Here is a 20,777-nt window from a genome sequence, read left to right on the forward strand (position 1 = left end):
AGCAAACAACAACTGACTCACTTCCCAAGCTCTCTCATCCACAACAGACTTCATACTTGCCCCTCTTTCCAAAACTCTTGCATTCACCTCCCTAACAACCCCATCCATAAACAATTAAACAACCATGGAGACATCACACGCCCTGCCGCAAACCTACATTCACTGAGAACCAATCACTTTCCTCTTCCTACACGTACACATGCCTTACAACCTCGATAAAAACTTTTCACTGCTTCTAACAACTTGCCTCCCACACCATATATTCTTAATACCTTCCACAGAGCATCTCTATCAACTCTATCATACGCCTTCTCCAGATCCATAAATGCTACATACAAATCATTTGCTTTTCTAAGTATTTCTCACATACATTCTGAAACACGATATGTTCCCAAGTGCACTTTCTTGCACTTGGGAACTTATCGTGTTTCATTTTCCCCCTGGACTCTTGATCACATGCAAAATTGTGATTCTTTCCAATATATATATTTATTTTATTCATTCATTTTGCTTTGTCGCCGTCTCCCGCGCCTGCGAGGTAGCGCAAGGAAACAGACGAAAGAAATGGCCCAACCCACCCCCACACACATGCACACACACACACGTCCACACACGCAAACATACACACCCACAACATCCCAACATACACACATATATACGCACACAGACACACACATATACACACATGCACACAATTCACACTATCTGCCCCTAATCACCCCCATCGCCACCCTGCCACACACGGAGTAACATCCCCCTCCCCCCTCATGTGCGCAAGGCAGCGCCAGGAAAAGACAACAAAGGCTCCATTAGCTCACACTCAGTCTCCAGCTGTCATGCAATAATGCACCGAAAACCACAGCTCCCTTTCCACATCCAGGCCCCACACAACTTTTCCATGGTTTACCCCAGACGCTTCACATGCTCTGATTCAATCCATTGACAGCACGTCGACCCTGGTATACCACATCGATCCAATTCACTCTATTCCTTGCCCTCCTTTCACCCTCCTGTATGTTTAGGCCCAATCACTCAAAATCTTTTTCACTCCATCTTTCCACCTCCAATTTGGTCTCCCACTTCTCCTCATTCCCTCCACCTCTGACACATATATCCTCTTGGTCAATCTTTCCTCACTCATTCTCTTCATGTGCCCAAACCATTTCAAAACACCCTCTTCTGCTCTCTCAACCATGCTCTTTTTATTTCCACACATCTCTCTTACCCTTACATTACTTACTCGATCAAACCACCTCACACCACACAATGTCCTCAAACATCTCATTTCCAGCACATCCACCCTCCAGTGCACAACTCTATCCATAGCCCACGCTCGCAACCATACAAAAATTGTTGGAACCACTATTCCTTCAAACATACCCATTTTTGCTTTCCGAGATAATGTTCTCGACTTCCACACATTCTTCAAGGCTCCCAGGATTTTCGCCCCCTCCCCCACCCTATGATCCACTTCCACTTCGATGGTTCCATCCGCTGCCAGATCCACTCCCAATATCTAAAACACTTTACTTCCTCCAGTTTTTCTCCATTCAAACTTACCTCCCAGCTGACTTGACCCTCAACCCTACTGTACCTAATAACCTTGCTCTTATTTACATTTACTCTTAACTTTCTTCTTTCACACACTTTACCAAACTCAGTCACCAGCTTCTGCAGTTTCTCACATGAATCAGCCACCAGCGCTGTATCATCAGCAAACAACAACTGACTCACTTCCCAAGCTCTCTCATCCACAACAGACTTCATACTTGCCCCTCTTTCCAAAACTCTTGCATTCACCTCCCTAACAACCCCATCCATAAACAATTAAACAACCATGGAGACATCACACGCCCTGCCGCAAACCTACATTCACTGAGAACCAATCACTTTCTCTTCCTAATGTACACATGCCTTACAACCTCGATAAAAACTTTTCACTGCTTCTAACAACTTGCCTCCCACACCATATATTCTTAATACCTTCCACAGAGCATCTCTATCAACTCTATCATACGCCTTCTCCAGATCCATAAATGCTACATACAAATCATTTGCTTTTCTAAGTATTTCTCACATACATTCTGAAACACGATATGTTCCCAAGTGCACTTTCTTGCACTTGGGAACTTATCGTGTTTCATTTTCCCCCTGGACTCTTGATCACATGCAAAATTGTGATTCTTTCCAATATATATATTATATATATATATATGATGAGAGAGCTTGGGAAGTGAGTCAGTTGTTGTTCGCTGATGATACAGCGCTGGTGGCTGATTCATGTGAGAAACTGCAGAAGTTGGTGACTGACTTTGGAAAAGTGTGTTAAAGGAGAAAGTTGAGAGTAAATGTGAATAAGAGCAAGGTTATTAGGTACAGTAGGGTTGAGGGTCAAGTCAATTGGGAGGTAAGTTTGAATGAAGTAAAACTGGAGGAAGTAAAGTGTTTTAGATACCTGGGAGTGCTTAATATGAGGTTTAATAGCTTTCATCCTCATCCAGCTGATGCATCATTCCGTCTTCTTATATACAGAAGTCACTAACAACCCAACAATTCAGTCACCTATAAATCATAAGAGTTCAACCACATCATATTAGTGGGAAGCCATACTTACATGCTCACTATTGTGGTAATTTCTAGAATTACAAAAACAATTTCTCTTGTTCCTGTTTCTATTCTTAAGATATTCTGCATGGGAAAAAAAAATTTTCTTCGAAGCACTAAGGGAGCATCATTTCAAATGAACTGTGCAGTTTGAAGAGCGAAGAAAACAATCAAATTTCCCTGTCAATGCAGCTGTATCCTAAGAAAATAATCTCTAAAATTTGTAATTGGAGGTGGAAAGATGGAGTGAAAAAGATTTTGTGTGATCGGGGCCTGAACATGCAGGAGGGTGAAAGGAGGGCAAGGAATAGAGTAAACTGGACCGATGTGGTATACCAGGGTCAACGTGCAGTCAATGGACTGAACCAGGGCATGTGAAACATCTGGGGTAAACCATGGAAAGGTCTGTGGGGCCTAGATGTGGACAGGGAGCTGTGGTTGCGGTGCATTAAACATGACAGCTAGAGACTGAGTGTGAAAAAATGTGGCCTTTCCGTCTTTTCCTGGTGCTACCTTGATGAGGCAGGGGGTAGCAATGCTATTTCCTGTGGGACAGAGTAGTGCCAGGAATGGATGAAAGCAAGCATGAATATGTACATGTGTATATATGTATATGTCTGTGTATGTGTATACATAGGTATGTATATGTGCATGTATGGGCATGTATGTATATATATATGTGAATATGAGTGGATGGGCCATTCTTTCTTTGTCTGTTTCCTGGTGCTATCTCGCTCACATGGGAAACGGCAATCAAGTATAATAAGAAAAATAATATAGAATGAATAGAGTGAATTGGAATGATGTGGTATAATGTGGTCGATGTGCTGTCAATGGATTGAACCAGGGCATGTGAAACGTCTGGGGTAAACCATGGAAAGTTTTGTGAGGGCTGGATGTGGAAATGAAGCTGTGGTTTTGATGCATTACACATGACAGCAAGGAGTCCATGGAGAAATGAAACATGATAAGTTCCCAAGTGCACTTTCGTATAATAATCACAACATCAGGGGAGATACAAGAAAGAAATATAAAAGTCAGTTGATATACAACAAAGAGACATAGCTAGGATGCCATTTGTGTTTGCACATATAGGTATATACATGTGCCTTCAGGAAGAGAGGGAAGTGATTAGTTCTCAGTGAAGGTCAGTCTCTAGCAGGAGTGTGTGATGTCCCCACGGTTGTTTAATTTGTTTATAGATGGGCTGGTTAGGGAGATAATTGAAAGAGTTTAGAGAGAGGGACAAGTATGCAGTCTGTTGGGGATGAGAGGACCTGGGAAGTGAGTCAGTTGTTGTTCGTCAATAATACAGTGCTGGAGGCTGATTTGAGTGAGAAATACATGTATATATATATATAAGATGTATATATATATGATGAGAGAGCTTGGGAAGTGAGTCAGTTGTTGTTCGCTGATGATACAGCGCTGGTGGCTGATTCATGTGAGAAACTGCAGAAGCTGGTGACTGAGTTTGGTAAAGTGTGTGAAAGAAGAAAGTTAAGAGTAAATGTGAATAAGAGCAAGGTTATTAGGTACAGTAGGGTTGAGGGTCAAGTCAATTGGGAGGTAAGTTTGAATGAAGTAAAACTGGAGGAAGTAAAGTGTTTTAGATATCTGGGAGTGGTTCTGGCAGCGGATGGAACAATGGAAGCGGAAGTGAATCATAGGGTGGGGGAGGGGGCGAAAATCCTGGGAGCCTTGAAGAATGTGTGGAAGTCGAGAACATTATCTCGGAAAGCAAAAATGGGTATGTTTGAAGGAATAGTGGTTCCAACAATGTTGTATGGTTGCGAGGCGTGGGCTATGGATAGCGTTGTGCGCAGGAGGGTGGATGTGCTGGAAATGAGATGTTTGAGGACAATGTGTGGTGTGAGGTGGTTTGACCGAGTAAGTAATGTAAGGGTAAGAGAGATGTGTGGAAATAAAAAGAGCGTGGTTGAGAGAGCAGAAGAGGGTGTTTTGAAATGGTTTGGGCACATGGAGAGAATGAGTGAGGAAAGATTGACCAAGAGGATATATGTGTCGGAGGTGGAGGGAACGAGGAGAAGTGGGAGACCAAATTGGAGGTGGAAAGATGGAGTGAAAAAGATTTTGTGTGATCGGGGCCTGAACATGCAGGAGGGTGAAAGGAGGGCAAGGAATAGAGTGAATTAGATCGATGTGGTATACCAGGGTTGACGTGCTGTCAGTGGATTGAATCAGGGCATGTGAAGCGTCTGGGGTAAACCATGGAAAGTAGTTTGGGGCCTGGATGTGGAAAGAGAGCTGTGGTTTCGGGCATTATTGCATGACAGCTAGAGACTGAGTGTGAACGAATGGGGCCTTTGTTGTCTTTTCCTAGTGCTACCTTGCGCACATGAGGGGGGAGGGGGATGGTATTCCATGTGTGGTGAGGTGGCGATGGGAATGAAAAGAGGCAGACAGTGTGAATTGTGTGCATGGGTATATATGTATGTGTCTGTGTGTGTATATATATGTGTACACTGAGATGTATAGGTATGTATATTTGCATGTGTGGACGTGTATGTATATACATTGTGTATGGGGTGGGTTGGGCCATTTCTTTCGTCTGTTTCCTCGCGCTACCTCGCAAACGTGGGAGACAGCGACAAAGCAAAATAATAATAATAAAAAAAATATAAGTGATAGTCAGAGAGAATGGTTTGAAAAGAGAAGAGGTGGTTAAAGCCTTGCAAAAGATGAAATCCAGCAAGAGAGTAGGTTTGGATGTTGTATTGTTGATTAGTTTGGTAAGGATATTCAGCGCATGTTTGGATTACGTTGAAGTGCCTGAAAATTGGCAGAATGCATGTTTAGTGCCATTTTAAAAAGGCAAAGGGGATGAAGGTGAGTGTTCAGCCTACAGAGGCATAATTTTGTTGAGTACTCCTGAAAAACTGTATGTTAGGGTACTGATCGAGAAGTTGAAGGCATCTACAAAGCATCAGATTGGGGAGGAGCGGTGTGGTTTTAGAAGTGGTAGAGGATGTGTGGATCATATGTTTGCCTTGAAGAATGTATGTGAGAAATACTCTGAAAAACAGATGGATTTGTGTGTAGCATTTATGGATCTGAAGAAGGTCTTAAGAGTATACGGTGTGGGAGGTAAGCTGTGAGAGGCAGTGAGTTTTTTATCATGGGTGTAAGGCATGTTTACGAATGGGGAAAGAGGAGAGTGATTGTTCACAGTGAAAGTTGGTTTGTGGCAGGGGTGTGTAATGTCCCCATGGTTGTTTAATTTGTTTATAGATGGATTAGGGAAGTAAATGAAGGAGTTTTGGAGAAAGGGGCTGGTGTGCAGTCTGTTGGTGATGAGAGGGCCTGGGAAGTGAGTCAGTTGTTTGTCAGTGATACAGCACTGGTGGCTGATTTGATTGAGAAACTGCAGAAGTTGGTGACTGACTTTGGAAAAGTGTGTTAAAGGAGAAAGTTGAGAGTAAATGTGAATAAGAGCAAGGTTATTAGGTACAACAGGGTTGAGGGACAAGTTAGTTGGGATGTGACTTTGAATGGAGAAAAATTGAAGGAAGTGAAGTGTTTTAGATACCTGGGAGTGCTTAATATGAGGTTTAATAGCTTTCATCCTCATCCAGCTGATGCATCATTCCGTCTCTTATATACAGAAGTCACTAACAACCCAACAATTCAGTCACCTATAAATCATAAGAGTTCAACCACATCATATTAGTGGGAAGCCATACTTACATGCTCACTATTGTGGTAATTTCTAGAATTACAAAAACAATTTCTCTTGTTCCTGTTTCTATTCTTAAGATATTCTGCATGGGAAAAAAAAATTTTCTTCGAAGCACTAAGGGAGCATCATTTCAAATGAACTGTGCAGTTTGAAGAGCGAAGAAAACAATCAAATTTCCCTGTCAATGCAGCTGTATCCTAAGAAAATAATCTCTAAAATTTGTAATTGGAGTTGGAAATCTATTATCACCAGAAAAGCAGCCTTTAAAATCGCTAGTAACTCCAACTGGAGCAAACAGTCAGAAATCTCCATTAAAGGACCCAAAAAAAATATGTAAGGCCGGTGGAAGGAAAAAGTTAATGAACAGCCTTACAGGGCACAAAACTGAATCAAAAACCTATTACATAAATCAGTAAGTTGTCTGAAAATATCTGCTTATAGAGTATTAGGCCTATCCTACCTAAGTCTGAAATTCTTGCTCATCTGTAGAGTTGAATTCTTCTGAATCTCACGACGTAGATTTGGATAATGCCTTTGGTCACTGGTAAGCACCTGGGGTAATGAACGACCCATTAATAGCACAAAGAATCACTAACTCTAATAGCATTCTGAACATAAACAATAATCAAGTAATGTAGTGAAAAGATGCAAAGTAAGAGTCACTCAAACACAAACAAAACACTATTATGCTAATCTGAAAAGCACTTTAATAATCCTTATTCCTGTGCCCCAAGCACAACGCCCAGCACCAGTCAAGTGCCAAAGTCTAATAAACCTAAAAGATCTAATAATTACATTCTAGACATCTAAATACGTACTGATGCAAAAGAATGCATGGAAGTATGTGTGCCAGCTAACAAGCTGGGGAAACTTTGTGGCTTTTGACTAAAATCAACATATCAATATGGAGGGGAAGGTACTCGGAGATGACAGCACACTCCTAACAGGTGCAACAATTAGTTAACAACTATTCTGACTTGGTAACAACAAGATGAACTGAAAAAGGGAGAGCTTGCTGCAAGGCTCCCATCTCAAAATATCATCAATGAATCCCTTTTATCTTTGTACAGTATGCAGCTCCATCAGCAAGGAAATGAAAAGTATAAATTCTAGATGGACATTAAGATACATTTCAGTTTTGGAAAAGGGCAGTCAGTAATATGGCATGTCTGCACACAAAAGGAGTTTCCCCCCTTATTTATGCCTGGTGATCCAGTTTCTCAATAAGGCTCCCATGCAGTACAGTTGTGAACAGCTTTGTAGCTCTCAGCTTCTCACTGTAGCTCAATTCTCTTGAATCAAGTACCATTTCAGGTGCTCTTCTCTGTAACATCTCAATCATATCTTTGTGCTTCTTTAAGCACAGCAACCAGACATATGAGGCATAACTCAGTTTTTATCTGATATGTGTAGTGAATAACCTTATAATCATTCTTGTCCATTTATCAAAAATCTTACATTTGCTTGCAGAAAGTTTGCCTTAGGTGATTAAAAAAATTTGGCAAAATGTCAACCCTTAGATCTCTTTCAAATGTAGTTTCCTGTTATTTATTCCCACAAAAAAATAATCACACCAGGGCCTTCTTTCACTCTGTCCCTTCCTCATCACCTTACAATCATTATCATCAATTTCCCACATGATCTTGACATTATCATTAAATATGTTTAGACATGACACCACTCACACGAAGGTTATCTATATACATCAAGAATAGCAATGGGCCCAAGACAGCCCAGTGGCATGCCAAATGTAACCCCAGCCTACTTCAAGGAAGCATGTCTTACCTGTGTTCTTTGCTCTCTTCCAATAAAGTAGTCTTCTATCTACTGAAGGAATGCACCCCTTATTTCTGCCTGAAGATTTAGATTCTTTATCAACCTCTGATGAGAAATCATATAAAAAGATTTCAGGCAGTCCAAAAACACAGAATCTAGACATCCTTCTTTTTGTCATCCAAACATAAAAGTGCAAATGATTGGTTATGCAAGACTTCCTTTCCCTGAAAACATGTTGCTCCCAGTTAGAAAGTTCCTCCTTTGTAAGTAATCATTCAATTGCTTTTTGATTATCTTTACCAATGTTTTACAAACCACAACTGTTACTGAAGCAGGCCTCTACTTCATTGTGGTTTCCTGATCCATTTTCTTAAATACAGGCAAAACATATGCCCACTTCCACATCTTTAGAACTACACCTTCCACTAATGTCTTACTGAACATCTCTAGTGATCTAGCAAGTAAATGTCTCCAAACATTCTTTCAATACAAAATGTAGAGACTTCATTGGAACCATGATTTCATACGAGTCATGTTTTAATAGCCTAATCATGTCATCTATGTTGAATAATATATGCTGCAAGACTTCATCTCACTCCCACCTTGATAATGATGGTGCATTATTGAATTTCGTAGTGAGAATACCCCTGAACCTATCATTCAACTCTCCAATATTTTCTTATTAGCCTCATGAGTTCTTCCCTCAAAGTCCCATACACTGAATAGTTGCTCTTTCACTGAGAGTTTGTTCTTAATGAACTTATGTAAAAGTTTTGGACTGTCTTTCACTTTTTCCAAAATTTTTTTTTTCAAAATCTCTTTGCTTCTCCCTCCTTACTTTAAAACACTCATTACTTGCTCTCCTGTGTCTTTCATTACCAAACCTCTCTCTTACTTTGTTATCACTTCTTCGATCAACCTTGATCTAATGTCATACTCGTGAACTTAATGATCAAGTCAAAAAAATAAATAGGAATAACAAATATTGTACTTAGATAATCAGTCATTTTGAGGTACCAACTTGAAATATGATTTAGCAGCAAAGTGGTAAAATAGGTGGCAAGGATAAAGATGAACATTACACATCAGCATCATCATTATCAAAAATACAAATGCAATACCAATGCTGCAGTACATGAACTGATGCTTAAAAAGTTTATGCATTCTGTGGAACTTGGATAAGTTGTGAAGTTTGTTCACCTTGTGTTGGTATATGAAGTGTATCTGTGAAGTAAATCTGTGAAGTTTACTAAGCTTAAGAAGCTCATGAAGCATATGAAACCTGATATGTCTGTGAAGCTGCAAAACTCACAAATAAAACTACTACTAAGAGCAACTTCCTTGAATTGTTGAACCCCTACCCTTAAAGTTATGACAATGCGGTACTAAAAACACACACTCACGAAGACTCAGGTAGTGCTTGCATCAACTTATATCGTCCTATCAAAACACAAAGCTAAAAGACAATTTCCCCATTTTACAGCAGCAAAAGACTGCTTTTTCACAACTGAAATGTTAGCTTGCAGGATCTTGGCTTGCTAACTGATGTGTTGCTCACAGCCACGTATACTACTGCCAAGATAGGTGGGATTAACTTCCAAATGCCTAGGCCAATGTGTTGCTGGACTGTTGGATGAAAGTCAACTCAGCTCATGTGTGCCAAACACCTGATAGCCACTAACTGAGGAAATGAACACTCTGTCAAGGACTCTGACTTTCGCTTTGAAGAGATATATAGTCCCTGTCTCTTAAACAATTTATCAGGGTATATCTCAGATTACTAAGGACTGAAAACATAACAGTCATACTCTTTTTCAATCTATCTTCACAGTAGTACACTTATACCATGTCATGGGTGTTCACAAAAACCTTTTCGGAAGAGGGACTAAATATGTATGTTTAATGTAGTGGATCAGCTTTTACAGAGAAAGTCAATAGACTATAAGAAAATATGTTGTGTGTGCTTAAAGGCAAAAAGAAAAAAAAAAGTAGTCTTAATAAGAATAACTACAAAATATTCAGGTTAATTTTTCATTTTTCATCTGCTTCCTGGCGCCACCTCACTGATGCAGGAAGTGGCGATTAAGTATGAAGGCAGCAAGTATGAATATGTACGTGTATATACGTATATGTCTGTGTATGTATATGTATGTATACATTGAAACGTATAGGTATGTATATGTGTGTGTATGGGCACTTATATATGTACAAGTGTATGTGGGTGGGTTGGGCCATTCTTTAGTCTGTTACATTACGCTACCTCGCTAATGCAGGAGACAGCGACTAAGTATAATAAATATAAATATAATATTCAGGTTAATTACAATGTTAAGTATAAGTCATAATTCATGCATACTTAAGTGACCACCACAAGCAAGAGTCACTGTATACAGAAATTCTGTAAATCTTGCTATGCAATGTAAGCCACCATAGAGTACATCTAATTCAATATTTGATGCAATTATGTCAGCAATTTTTAGATATCCTTGTCAGCCTATAAAACTATGTTCCATTGAAGTAAGTATGGCCATGATTATGTAATATCTGAAATCTCTTATAAAATGTAAGGGGGGTTGGGATTGCCCCCTCTTGCCCCTTCCTGCAGGTGCTCATGTACCACAAATATTCTCGAGATCCTTTTCTGCTATAAAGGCAGACAGCTGAAGCAAAAACTCTGCCTTACATTATGATCTTTATACATTTCTCCTGATTCCTCTCAGAGACACCACTCCTACATATATGCTGTTTCCTTGTGTCCATCCTCTTTGCCTCTAATTGGATAATGAAACGATTTTTGACAGAATTTGTCTTTTGCTCTACCCTGTTAAATTCCATGCAGGCTTAGATTAAAAAAGGAATGATAATTCTTCAATGCTTCATACTAGCTGTTGATGGCAGAGGGACAGATGGTTGGGATAGAGCCTTCTTGCTGTTCTATTCTTACCTCATTCACTTAGAACAGAGCTAAGTTCTCAGCAGGGAGAGTGAGAGTAAATGAGGCTTGGGGAGATGGTGAGGAAAGGGAGGCATTTAGGGAAGCAGTGTTGGTATGTGACAGAGAAGTGTGTGGCATGCTGAAGGTGCAAGGTAGGCAAGTGAGAATGGGTGGTGAAAGGTGGGATGATGAAGTGAAGTTGTTGATGAAAGAGAAAAGAGAGGTTTATGGAAGGTACTTACAGGGAAGGAGTACGAGTGATCAGATGTACAAGAGAAAGTTCATGTCCTGTTGCTTTGACATCTACCATTTTCTGTCTTTGAATCCCTCCTCAACTCTTATATCCTCAAACATCCTGAGCCTCACGGTATATGGCTTCCATATGGCAAGATCCATTGGTGATAATATTTCCTATCTTACAAATGTCTGGTCAACATCCCTGAAAGATTTCAGGGAATCCTATAAAGATGCCCTTGATATATTGAAAGTTACTGACAGGGTGCGGCATCTGGATCTCATCCCTTAGCTCCTCTCTTCTGGCTTCTCTCCCTCACTTTGCTCCCTCATATCTACCTTCCTCTCGGGCAGATCTATCTCCATGGTTGTTGATGGATCAGCCTCTCCCTCTTTCTCCATAAACAGCAGTGTCCATCAAGGTCTTATCCTGTCTCCTACAATTTTTCTCCTTTTCATCCATGATTTCCTTTCTTCCACAAATAACTAGATGCACTCATATACTGACAACTCGACACTGCATTCTTCCACATCCTTCAATTCTGCTTCTTCTTTGCTCACTCGATCTGCATCTTGAAAGAAAACAACTTCCTTAATAAACTCAGACTTGAACCAGATATCTCAGTGGGGCAGATGAAATCTGGTTAAGCTTAATACCTCCAAGACCCAATTTCTACCCATCTCTATCAAAAATTACTCATTTTTTTCCTCTCTCTTTTGACAGTTCAGTAAGCCCACCTTTTGACTCAAAGAACATACTTGTTATTTCTACAATATCTGCTCTATCTTGGAGACCCCAAGTATGAATATGTATATGTCTGTGCATGTATATGTATGTATACATTGAAATGTATAGGTATGTATATGTGTGTACATGGGTGTGTATGTATATACATGTGTATGTGGGTGGGTTGGGCCATTCTTTCGTCAGTTTCCTTGCGCTACCTTGCTAACACGGGAGACAGCGACAAAGTATAATAAATAAAATAAATAAATGATATATATATACATCGATGTGGTATACCGGGGTCGACGTGCTGTCAATGGATTGAATCAGGGCATGTGAAGCGTCTGGGGTAAACCATGGAAAGTTCTGTGGGGCCTGGATGTGGAAAGGGAGCTGTGGTTTCGGGCATTATTGCATGACAGCTAGAGACTGAGTGTGAACGAATGGGGCCTTTGTTGTCTTTTCCTAGCGCTACCTTGCACACATGAGGGGGAGGGGGATGTTATTCCATGTGTGGCGAGGTGGCGATGGGAATGAATAAGGGCAGACAGTGTGAATTGTGTGCATGGGTATATATGTATGTGTCTGTGTGTGTATATATATGTGTACATCGAGATGTATAGGTATGTATATTTGCGTGTGTGGACGTCTATGTATATACATTGTGTATGGGGGTGGGTTGGGCCATTTCTTTCGTCTGTTTCCTTGCGCTACCTCGCAAACGCGGGAGACGGGCAAAAAAAAAAATATATATATATATATATATATATATATATATATATATATATATATTATCCCTGGGGATAGGGGATTAAGAATACTTCCCACGTATTCCCTGCGTGTCGTAGAAGGCGACTAAAAGGGGAGGGAGCGGGGGGCTGGAAATCCTCCCCTCTCCTTTTTTTTTTTAATTTTCCAAAAGAAGGAACAGAGGGGGCCAGGTGAGGATATTCCAAAAAAGGCCCAATCCTCTGTTCTTAACGCTACCTCGCTATCGCGGGAAACGGCGAATAGTATGAAAAAAAAAAAAATATATATATATATATATATATATATATATATATATTGAGGATAATATATATCTTTTTCACTCCATCCTTTTCCACCTCCAATTTGGTCTCCCACTTCTCGTTCCCTCCACCTCTGATAAATATAACCTCTTTGTCAACCTTTCCTCGCTCATTCGCTCCATAGATCCAAACCATTTCATCACACCCTCTTCTCTCTCAACCACACTTTTTATTACCAAACATCTCTCTTACCCTTTCATTACTCACTTGATCAAACCACCTCTCACCACATATTGTCCTGAAACATTTTATTTCCAACACATCCACACTCCTCCTTACAACCCTATCCATAGTCCATGCCATACAACCATATAATATTGTTGGAACTACTATTTCTTCAGACATACTCATTTTCACTCTCCGAGATAATGTTCTTTCTTTCCACACATTCTTCATCGCTCCCAGAACCTTCACCCCCCTCCCCCACCCTATGACTCATTTCAACTTCCTTGGTTCCATTCATTGCTAAGTCCACTCCCAGATATCTAAAACACTGCATTTCCTCCAATTTTTCTCCATTCAAACTCAAAATCCCAACTAACTTGTTCCTCAACCCTGCTGAACCTACTAACCTTGCTCTTATTTACATTTACTCTCAACCTTCTCATTTCACACACTTTTCCAAACTCGGTCACCAACTGAACTAGCACTTGGCTTGGAGTCCGTTTGACGAAACCACATCAGTCTCATGGCAGATAGTACACAGGGTAGTAATATCACTGGCATTACAGTAAATCAAACTGACATTTGATTAATTCAACTGTTAGGCAAATTTAAGGTGAACTTTCCAAAGTGGGTGTGAAGGTTAGATGCTCAAAATTCTGAGACACCAACGGGTAATGCTTGTCTATATAACCATACAATTATAAATCAGAATGTATGTAATCATTAAATCCTTAAAACCTATAAGTTAACAATACATCAGTTTTCTCTATTTTTGATGATGAAATATCAGCAGTGCTACATGTTGGAAATGTTATCTTAAAAAAGAGTCGTCAGTGCAGAAATTCAGATACCTGGTATATGCCAAGACCTTGGACCCAACAGAACAAATAACTGAGTCCACTACATGGACTAAAGGAAATTATGTATAAAACCATAACCTAGAATATGATACCTTCAGGTAAGGGAACTTACTTTCCATAATTGACACTCTTGGCTAAAGGAACAGCAGAATAATAATATTTCTTATAATCGTCCATCCACACTTCTGCTGCTCTTCGAGTGTTGCGTGCAAACACATTACCAGACCCTCCTGGGAAGGTATATGGATGTTGCTTACGAAAAACATGCCCTACTCGGGAGCATGGCACAATTTCCAGGCTTCCCCCACACTGCCACACTCGGAAAGATATTTCTGGGGACAGTGAAACATAATCAAATTTCTTTTCAGAGAGAAAAATATACATTATAGGTCACCTGTGAATCATATTCTGAAAATAGTAAGGACCTAAACTATTTTTGTGATTTTGAACTAATAGAGGAAACACAAACTAAAAAAACAATTAAAACAAAAAAGTATTTCAATGAAAAATTTCATAAGAAAATGTAAAAATGTAAATCAAGCAATACTGGTAATGAAATAATCACTCACAGCTGCCTTTACCACAATGAGATAACCATATAAGAGACATACTGAAAACACTAAACAGATGAAAAAATAATAAAGCTTCAGATGTAAGTACATTACACACTGTAAATATAACTCACAGACTTCGTTCAATATATCTGATTACACACCACTTATTCTGAAAAGAGCCAAATGGTCCTCTTTGCAATCAAAACAAAACAAGAAGTCCAGCACTGTTTCTTCATTTAATTCTCTCTTACTGCCAATATATAGACAACATTATATAAAAATAAATTCCCATGGATTCAATATACCAAACACTATCATAAAATGTCCCTCACTTTTGCTGTTTTTAATGATAACACACTAGGTTCATGCTTAATTCTAGCAATTCTAATCTATGAAAAAAACCCATATCCTTTATATATACTTTCTTCTCCCATCCAGCTGGGTGCATTCTTTTCCACACATGGTTTATATAATGCCCAGAGATTCTTCCAGTGAATCAGTTAATGCCCTCTTTTGGTCAGTGTTTTCTCATAATTTTTCCCTTTTGTCTATATGACATCAGCAGTCACTCTGCTATCATATCTAACCACACTCTTCACAATATCTTATTAATCTCTTTTCCTCATTAATCATTCTATCATCTCCTGAACCCCGTACTAATATATTTAAAAGTTTAGTACGTTGCTGTACTCTACCATTCATCAAATGTTGACAGATCCTTTCTTTACTGTTATACAAATGCATGGCATGCACCATACCTGACCAATCTCATGCGTGACAAATAAAAACTTTTCCTATTTTGGGTGCAATCAACCTATCACTCCTTACTCCCCTTACTAAGGAAGTCATAAAATCCATTTTACACACTGTGTGCTGGAGATTTTTAAATATTTCAAAGAAAGATTTCTACAATTTTGTTATTTTGACTAACAAGAATATAATTTTCTAAAGAAAATGTAATACAACTAAACACAGTGCAAAATTACTAACATGCACCATGCACCCTTGCCAGTTGAATGAGAAGCCTGGTGTAAAATGTGAGAAATATGATCTTTTTGGAAGTATTTTTGTCACAAACACGGTTACTAAAGGATTTTACAATCAACATAATTAAATATGTATGAATTCAGCAGTGTGACAAATCATTACACAATGAGAGCAAGCAAATCTCATCCAAGACTTCTTGACATTTTCACAGAGACTAATTAGAGTATGGAAAACTTTTAGGATTTAGCATGGGCATTAATGGCTGTATTTGCCACCTCACTGAAAAATAAGTGATTCAAGAATATGCCCCAGCCCAGTGGGCAGAAAATAAAATATGATGATGTATAGCTATCAGCTGCAGTAACTGGGTTAAAATTCAATTTGGTATCTCTGAATCCATCCTTGTTGAAGGTCCTATGCTGTACTACTTAAATAACAAGACTCTCATAGTGATCATTAGTCTATCTATTTATAATTCACATCTCAGCTCTTATTTTCTCAAACACAAGCACATTATCATGTCTAAGGCAAAGTGTGAATGTCTATGTTAAGGAGAGTGTTGATGTTATTCAGGGCAACAAAAATTGTTTGATAGTGGTGTGTATGGAAAATATGTTACCCTCCTCGTCATGTACAGGACCTTACAACACTATTGTTAATGTTTCAAATGATGATGATACTACTTTATCCTTGGTGATGAAAATCTTGTGTGGTATGGACTTAATGCTTAAGGTAGTGCTAATATGCTTGTGGTAGTGTTAATTATGTGTATGATAAAGAAGGTATTTGTGTTGGTGTGTATTTCATGGTAACAACAGTAACACTAAAATTTGCAAGCAAATGCATCATACTTTTCTATACCATCATTTTCACTTATGGGTTAGGTCAAAGGGTACCCTTCAAATACTGATATTTTCCAGTTTTCTTTTTCTTTCTTCTCTTGCTTTTCTATGTCTATTTTCTCTTTTCTTGGATAAAAGTGACAATTGCTTCATTCATGTGAAGGATTCCATCCACAAATGTTATAAGCTACTGTTAGGTGTCTGATATCTGAAGTGGCAAGATCACTTCATGTCAGGCTATGTATAAATTACTAGGCTATATTTCAGTGAGGATAACCATGCCTATTTTCTTATTACACTTTGGAATACATACCTAAATTTTCTCCACCCCAAATGTCCATAGCCATATCATATTTCCCAAGTTCTTCAAAGTATGCTTTATCTATCATGAAGAGTCCACCAGCAATCATAGGAGTTCTGAAAAATATCAAAAGTAAGTTTAATAGTGGGAATCTTATTTGCAATTTATGTGAAATCAGTGTAAATGAAAATATTATCAAAACAATAAACTTTCTTGTGCTTGAAATACTGCGAGTTCAGTCTTACTTTATGACTTGTGTTGGGTCCTTCTGCCTTTTCTTCTTTTCCTCACTGGAGAGATACTCCCATTTAAATACAAGGTTCCAGTCAAAGCCTCCTCGTAAGTCAGCTGAAGCACCAATATACTGGAATGTGTCCATACTGATCACATCTATTATGGGGCACACTACCCTCGTTTGGTCCTGAGGAGCAAAAGTTTGCTCTATCAAGTTACTGTATTATCATTATTAGACAAAAATTTTTTTCTGTTATTCTAAGAATGAAGGTGGTGTGAGTCATAAATATGTCTCCCATCATGAATCAACTTAATGTGCAATGTGAAAATTAAGGCATGCTCATATGATAATGGAAGCCCTTGTTCACTTTAACAAACTTAAAAACCAAGGATGTGTGCGAGTAACCTGAAAGGTTTGCACTTTATTCATCAGTTGTAAATGTGAAAGGAGTTGAAGGCAAAAGACAGAGAAAGGTCTGAAACTGTTCCCATCTACACAGGATGGATTAAGTGCTCGCTGCTTTTAAGGTCACTCACATATATCCTCAACTTACTTCTCGTGTGCTGTAGTGAACAGAGAATTCCACACTTCTACAGCATTTCTTTAATCGTTATTTGATTTTCAAATCAAACTAATAAGATCCTTTTTTAGGTTCAATGGTCCAGTCACAGACAAAAGTCCACATCAAAGCTAGGCCTTCGATGTGTAGAGAAAGAAGCAGTTATCAAATTGGCCTACCCTCGAGGTGCCAATGGCCTCACAATAATCATGTGATGCAGCAGCTTGCCGAGTACTGTGTGGTATAGTTAGTGGAGCGGGCACACAAGCTGCTAGCTCTCGGGAGCAAAAACCAAAGTAATACCTATAGAAAAGGGAAAGTGAACCAACATTGCAGCATACGGAAAGGGGGTCAAGTTTGGAAGTTAGCGTGGGTTAGTTTATAAGCCACACCACTTTCAACTCAATTCTGTCAAGTAAAGATGCAGAGCTAGGATCATACGAAATGTGAGAGCAGTAATCCATACAAGGATGAATCAATCCCTTGTATAAATGGAGCAAATGTTCAGAAAAGAAGTTTCTACGTCTAAACAGGACAGCTATTCATGTAATGTGGGATTTCCAAGAAAGAGTGGATGTTACAGTAATACCAAGTATGTTCATTGAGTCAAGAGGTTGAATTACAGAACCATCAAAAGAAAGATAGAGTTGTAAGTTTTTGATAGAGGGAAGGGTAGGAATTGGATCTTGGAGGCATTAATCTTAATAACTGAAGGATGTGGATGAATGTTGTGTTGAGTCATCAGCATAAGAGTGTGTTGGATTATATATGGAAAGGAAATTTATTGAAAAAAAAAAAAGGAGATAAAGTGTAGGGGATGGGACAGAACATTGACAAACATACTAGAAGTTTTAGGGAAAGGCCATGTGTAACAAACCTCTAAAATTTCTATGAGAAAGTGAGCCCTGTTTTACGACAAATGGGAAGGATGGTTGAATTGTTTGTATTGTACCTGGACTGCCAGAAAGCATGTGACATCATACCATAAGGAAGGTTGATCAAGAAGCTGGATCACCAGGCAGAAATAAGGAAAAAACTCCTCCAATGGATGGGAGATTAACTCAGTACAAGAAAATAATCGACGCATGCCAGAGGAGTCTTCTTCAAATGGGTGGCAGTGAAAAGTGTAGTGGCAAGGTTCTATTCTGAGGTTATTACTCTTCTTGGTTTATATAAATGACTTGCCTGAAGGTACAGACTCCCAGCTGAATATGAGGAAAGTGAAAAGCAAGCAGGATTGTATCACTTTAAAAGAGGACCTAAACAGACTCCAAAGTTAGGTTGATACATGGTTAATGAAATTCAACCCAGCAAATGTAAAGTAATGAGGATGTGACAAAGTGGAAGATGGCATAAACATGATTATCATCTAGAAGGAAACCAGCTTCAGGATTCTGTGTGTGAGAAGGACTTAGGAGTTGACACTGTGGTGCCAGAGTCCCACTTTAGGATAATAGTTAGAGGCACATAGTAGCCAGCAAATATTAGAAAAGCCTTCAAGTTTATGGATAAGTAAATATTTAGCAAGTTATTCATATCGTACATAACAAAACTAGAATATACTTCTAAAGTTTGATCAATGCACCTCATGAAGGACAAAGAGCTTATAGAAAAGGTCAAGAGGACAGAAACAAAGATGGTACATGAATTAAGTGCTGATTTACAGGGCAATACTAAAGGCTTTAATTTTGCCAAACCTTGGAAGAGAGACTTGATCACAACCCTTAAGCTTTCAAAACTGATCAGTGAACAGTTCCTCAAGAGATGTAAGGAAAAACTAACAAGAGGACAAAAACATGAAATAAGCAAGAAACTCATTAAAAAAAGATGTAAAGCAGAACTTTTATAGTATAAGAATGGAGGATGAATGGAACAGAATGAATGAGAACATGGTTTATGCAGACAGCATATATAAATCTATAAAGTATGGATTCACAGAATGTTTAAGAGATGGGGCCCCATGAGTGCAAAATTTTCTCCTCCCCATACAATACAAATCTATATAAAATGCTTCAAGTGAAGATAATGAATAGTCATTCCCCTGGAAGGCTCACCTGAAATGCCTCTAGCCCTAAGCATTTCATCTATACATCTGTTCACTTCTTTTTCAGTTCTCTTCTTGCACCTTTAACTGTACTGCCACTTTTCCTCACAAACCTATCATCTGCCATACATCTCAACAGCCATACCATCTTAACAGACTTCCATCTATATGACTTTCCAACAACTTCATGCACCATATTTCTTTATCACAACTGCGTTCTTTGTTCAAACCCTGAATTCCAAGTACATTGTATTGGTTATCCATTCCCAGCATTCTCCAATTTGACCTTATCTGAACAGGAAAATTAGGGATTCACATTGATGTATTGCAATACCGTGGGAACAGGCACATTATCGCATAAGATCCTCATACTTTCTACAGTATATACATATATTCACATTTACTTCCTACACAGGAAGTCACCCACGTCCACTAGTCAGGATCACAGGTCATAAATTGTAGAGATTTGTGTGTAACTACGTGTGGAGACTGCAGGGCAATTGAGAAGTATGTACTGGAAGTCTTCATGGTCGTAGCTTTATCATGGGCACAAAGGATCTTGGGTTATGTTGAATTAGTGTTCATAGTGTTGTAGTGATAGGTGATGTCCTGAAGGTAAGCTGAAGAGTGTGACTCATGTTTGATTAGGAAGTCTTGCCTCTAATGAGGGTATGTCTGTTGGGATGAAGTTTAAGACTGAGCAGGGAGGTCAATTGTTTAATGCTTGTTGGGTTATCCTAGTGTGTATGTTTTGTAAGTGTCATATTTGTAGGGGGTGGGGGATCTGTACGTAGAGGTTAATGAAGTTAGCTTTTTATTTCTATTTGGGGTTAGTAGCTAGTTATGGAGTGGTTTGGGGGGAAGGGGTCTAGTACTGCCACAAAAAAGGGAGTGCCAAGAATGTTGAGGTAGGATTGTAGTGGGAGGGGTTTCTGTTTCACTATGTAGGTGTAGAGAGTCTGTGGTTGATATGCAACCAGAGAATGTTCTGAGTGCACTGTTTTGGGTGGTTTGCACCTGTTATATTTGCTTTTGAGATGGCAGATGACCATGTAGGTAAGGCATAGTTTAGAGGAGCAGATGAATTACTAACATAGAAAGTTAAAGGATAATTTTTCTTGCCCAAACCTCTAACCAGTTAGTGTTCTGAGTGTACTTAATTTGTGTATTATCTTCGTGTTGAC

At 39.0% G+C, this 20,777-nt stretch overlaps 1 protein-coding gene across 3 annotated transcripts in view; it reads right to left on the minus strand.

Annotated features, from left to right (window-relative positions):
* Positions 1–2,922: 2,922 nt before the first annotated feature.
* The window catches only part of LOC139750447 (polypeptide N-acetylgalactosaminyltransferase 2-like), a 380,066-nt gene continuing 362,211 nt past the window's right edge, over positions 2,923–20,777 (minus strand). For all 3 annotated transcript variants that reach the window (XM_071665276.1, XM_071665270.1, XM_071665260.1), the window contains 4 exons: positions 17,001–17,176; positions 16,768–16,871; positions 14,184–14,403; positions 2,923–11,821 (listed from right to left, as the gene is read on the minus strand). In XM_071665276.1, coding sequence (XP_071521377.1) covers positions 11,746–11,821; positions 14,184–14,403; positions 16,768–16,871; positions 17,001–17,176 — 576 coding nt within the window. In that variant the 3' untranslated portion in view covers positions 2,923–11,745. The remainder of the gene's footprint in view (positions 11,822–14,183; positions 14,404–16,767; positions 16,872–17,000; positions 17,177–20,777) is intronic.

This window comes from Panulirus ornatus, chromosome 1, assembly GCF_036320965.1.
Source record: "Panulirus ornatus isolate Po-2019 chromosome 1, ASM3632096v1, whole genome shotgun sequence".
NCBI lineage: Eukaryota > Metazoa > Arthropoda > Malacostraca > Decapoda > Palinuridae > Panulirus > Panulirus ornatus.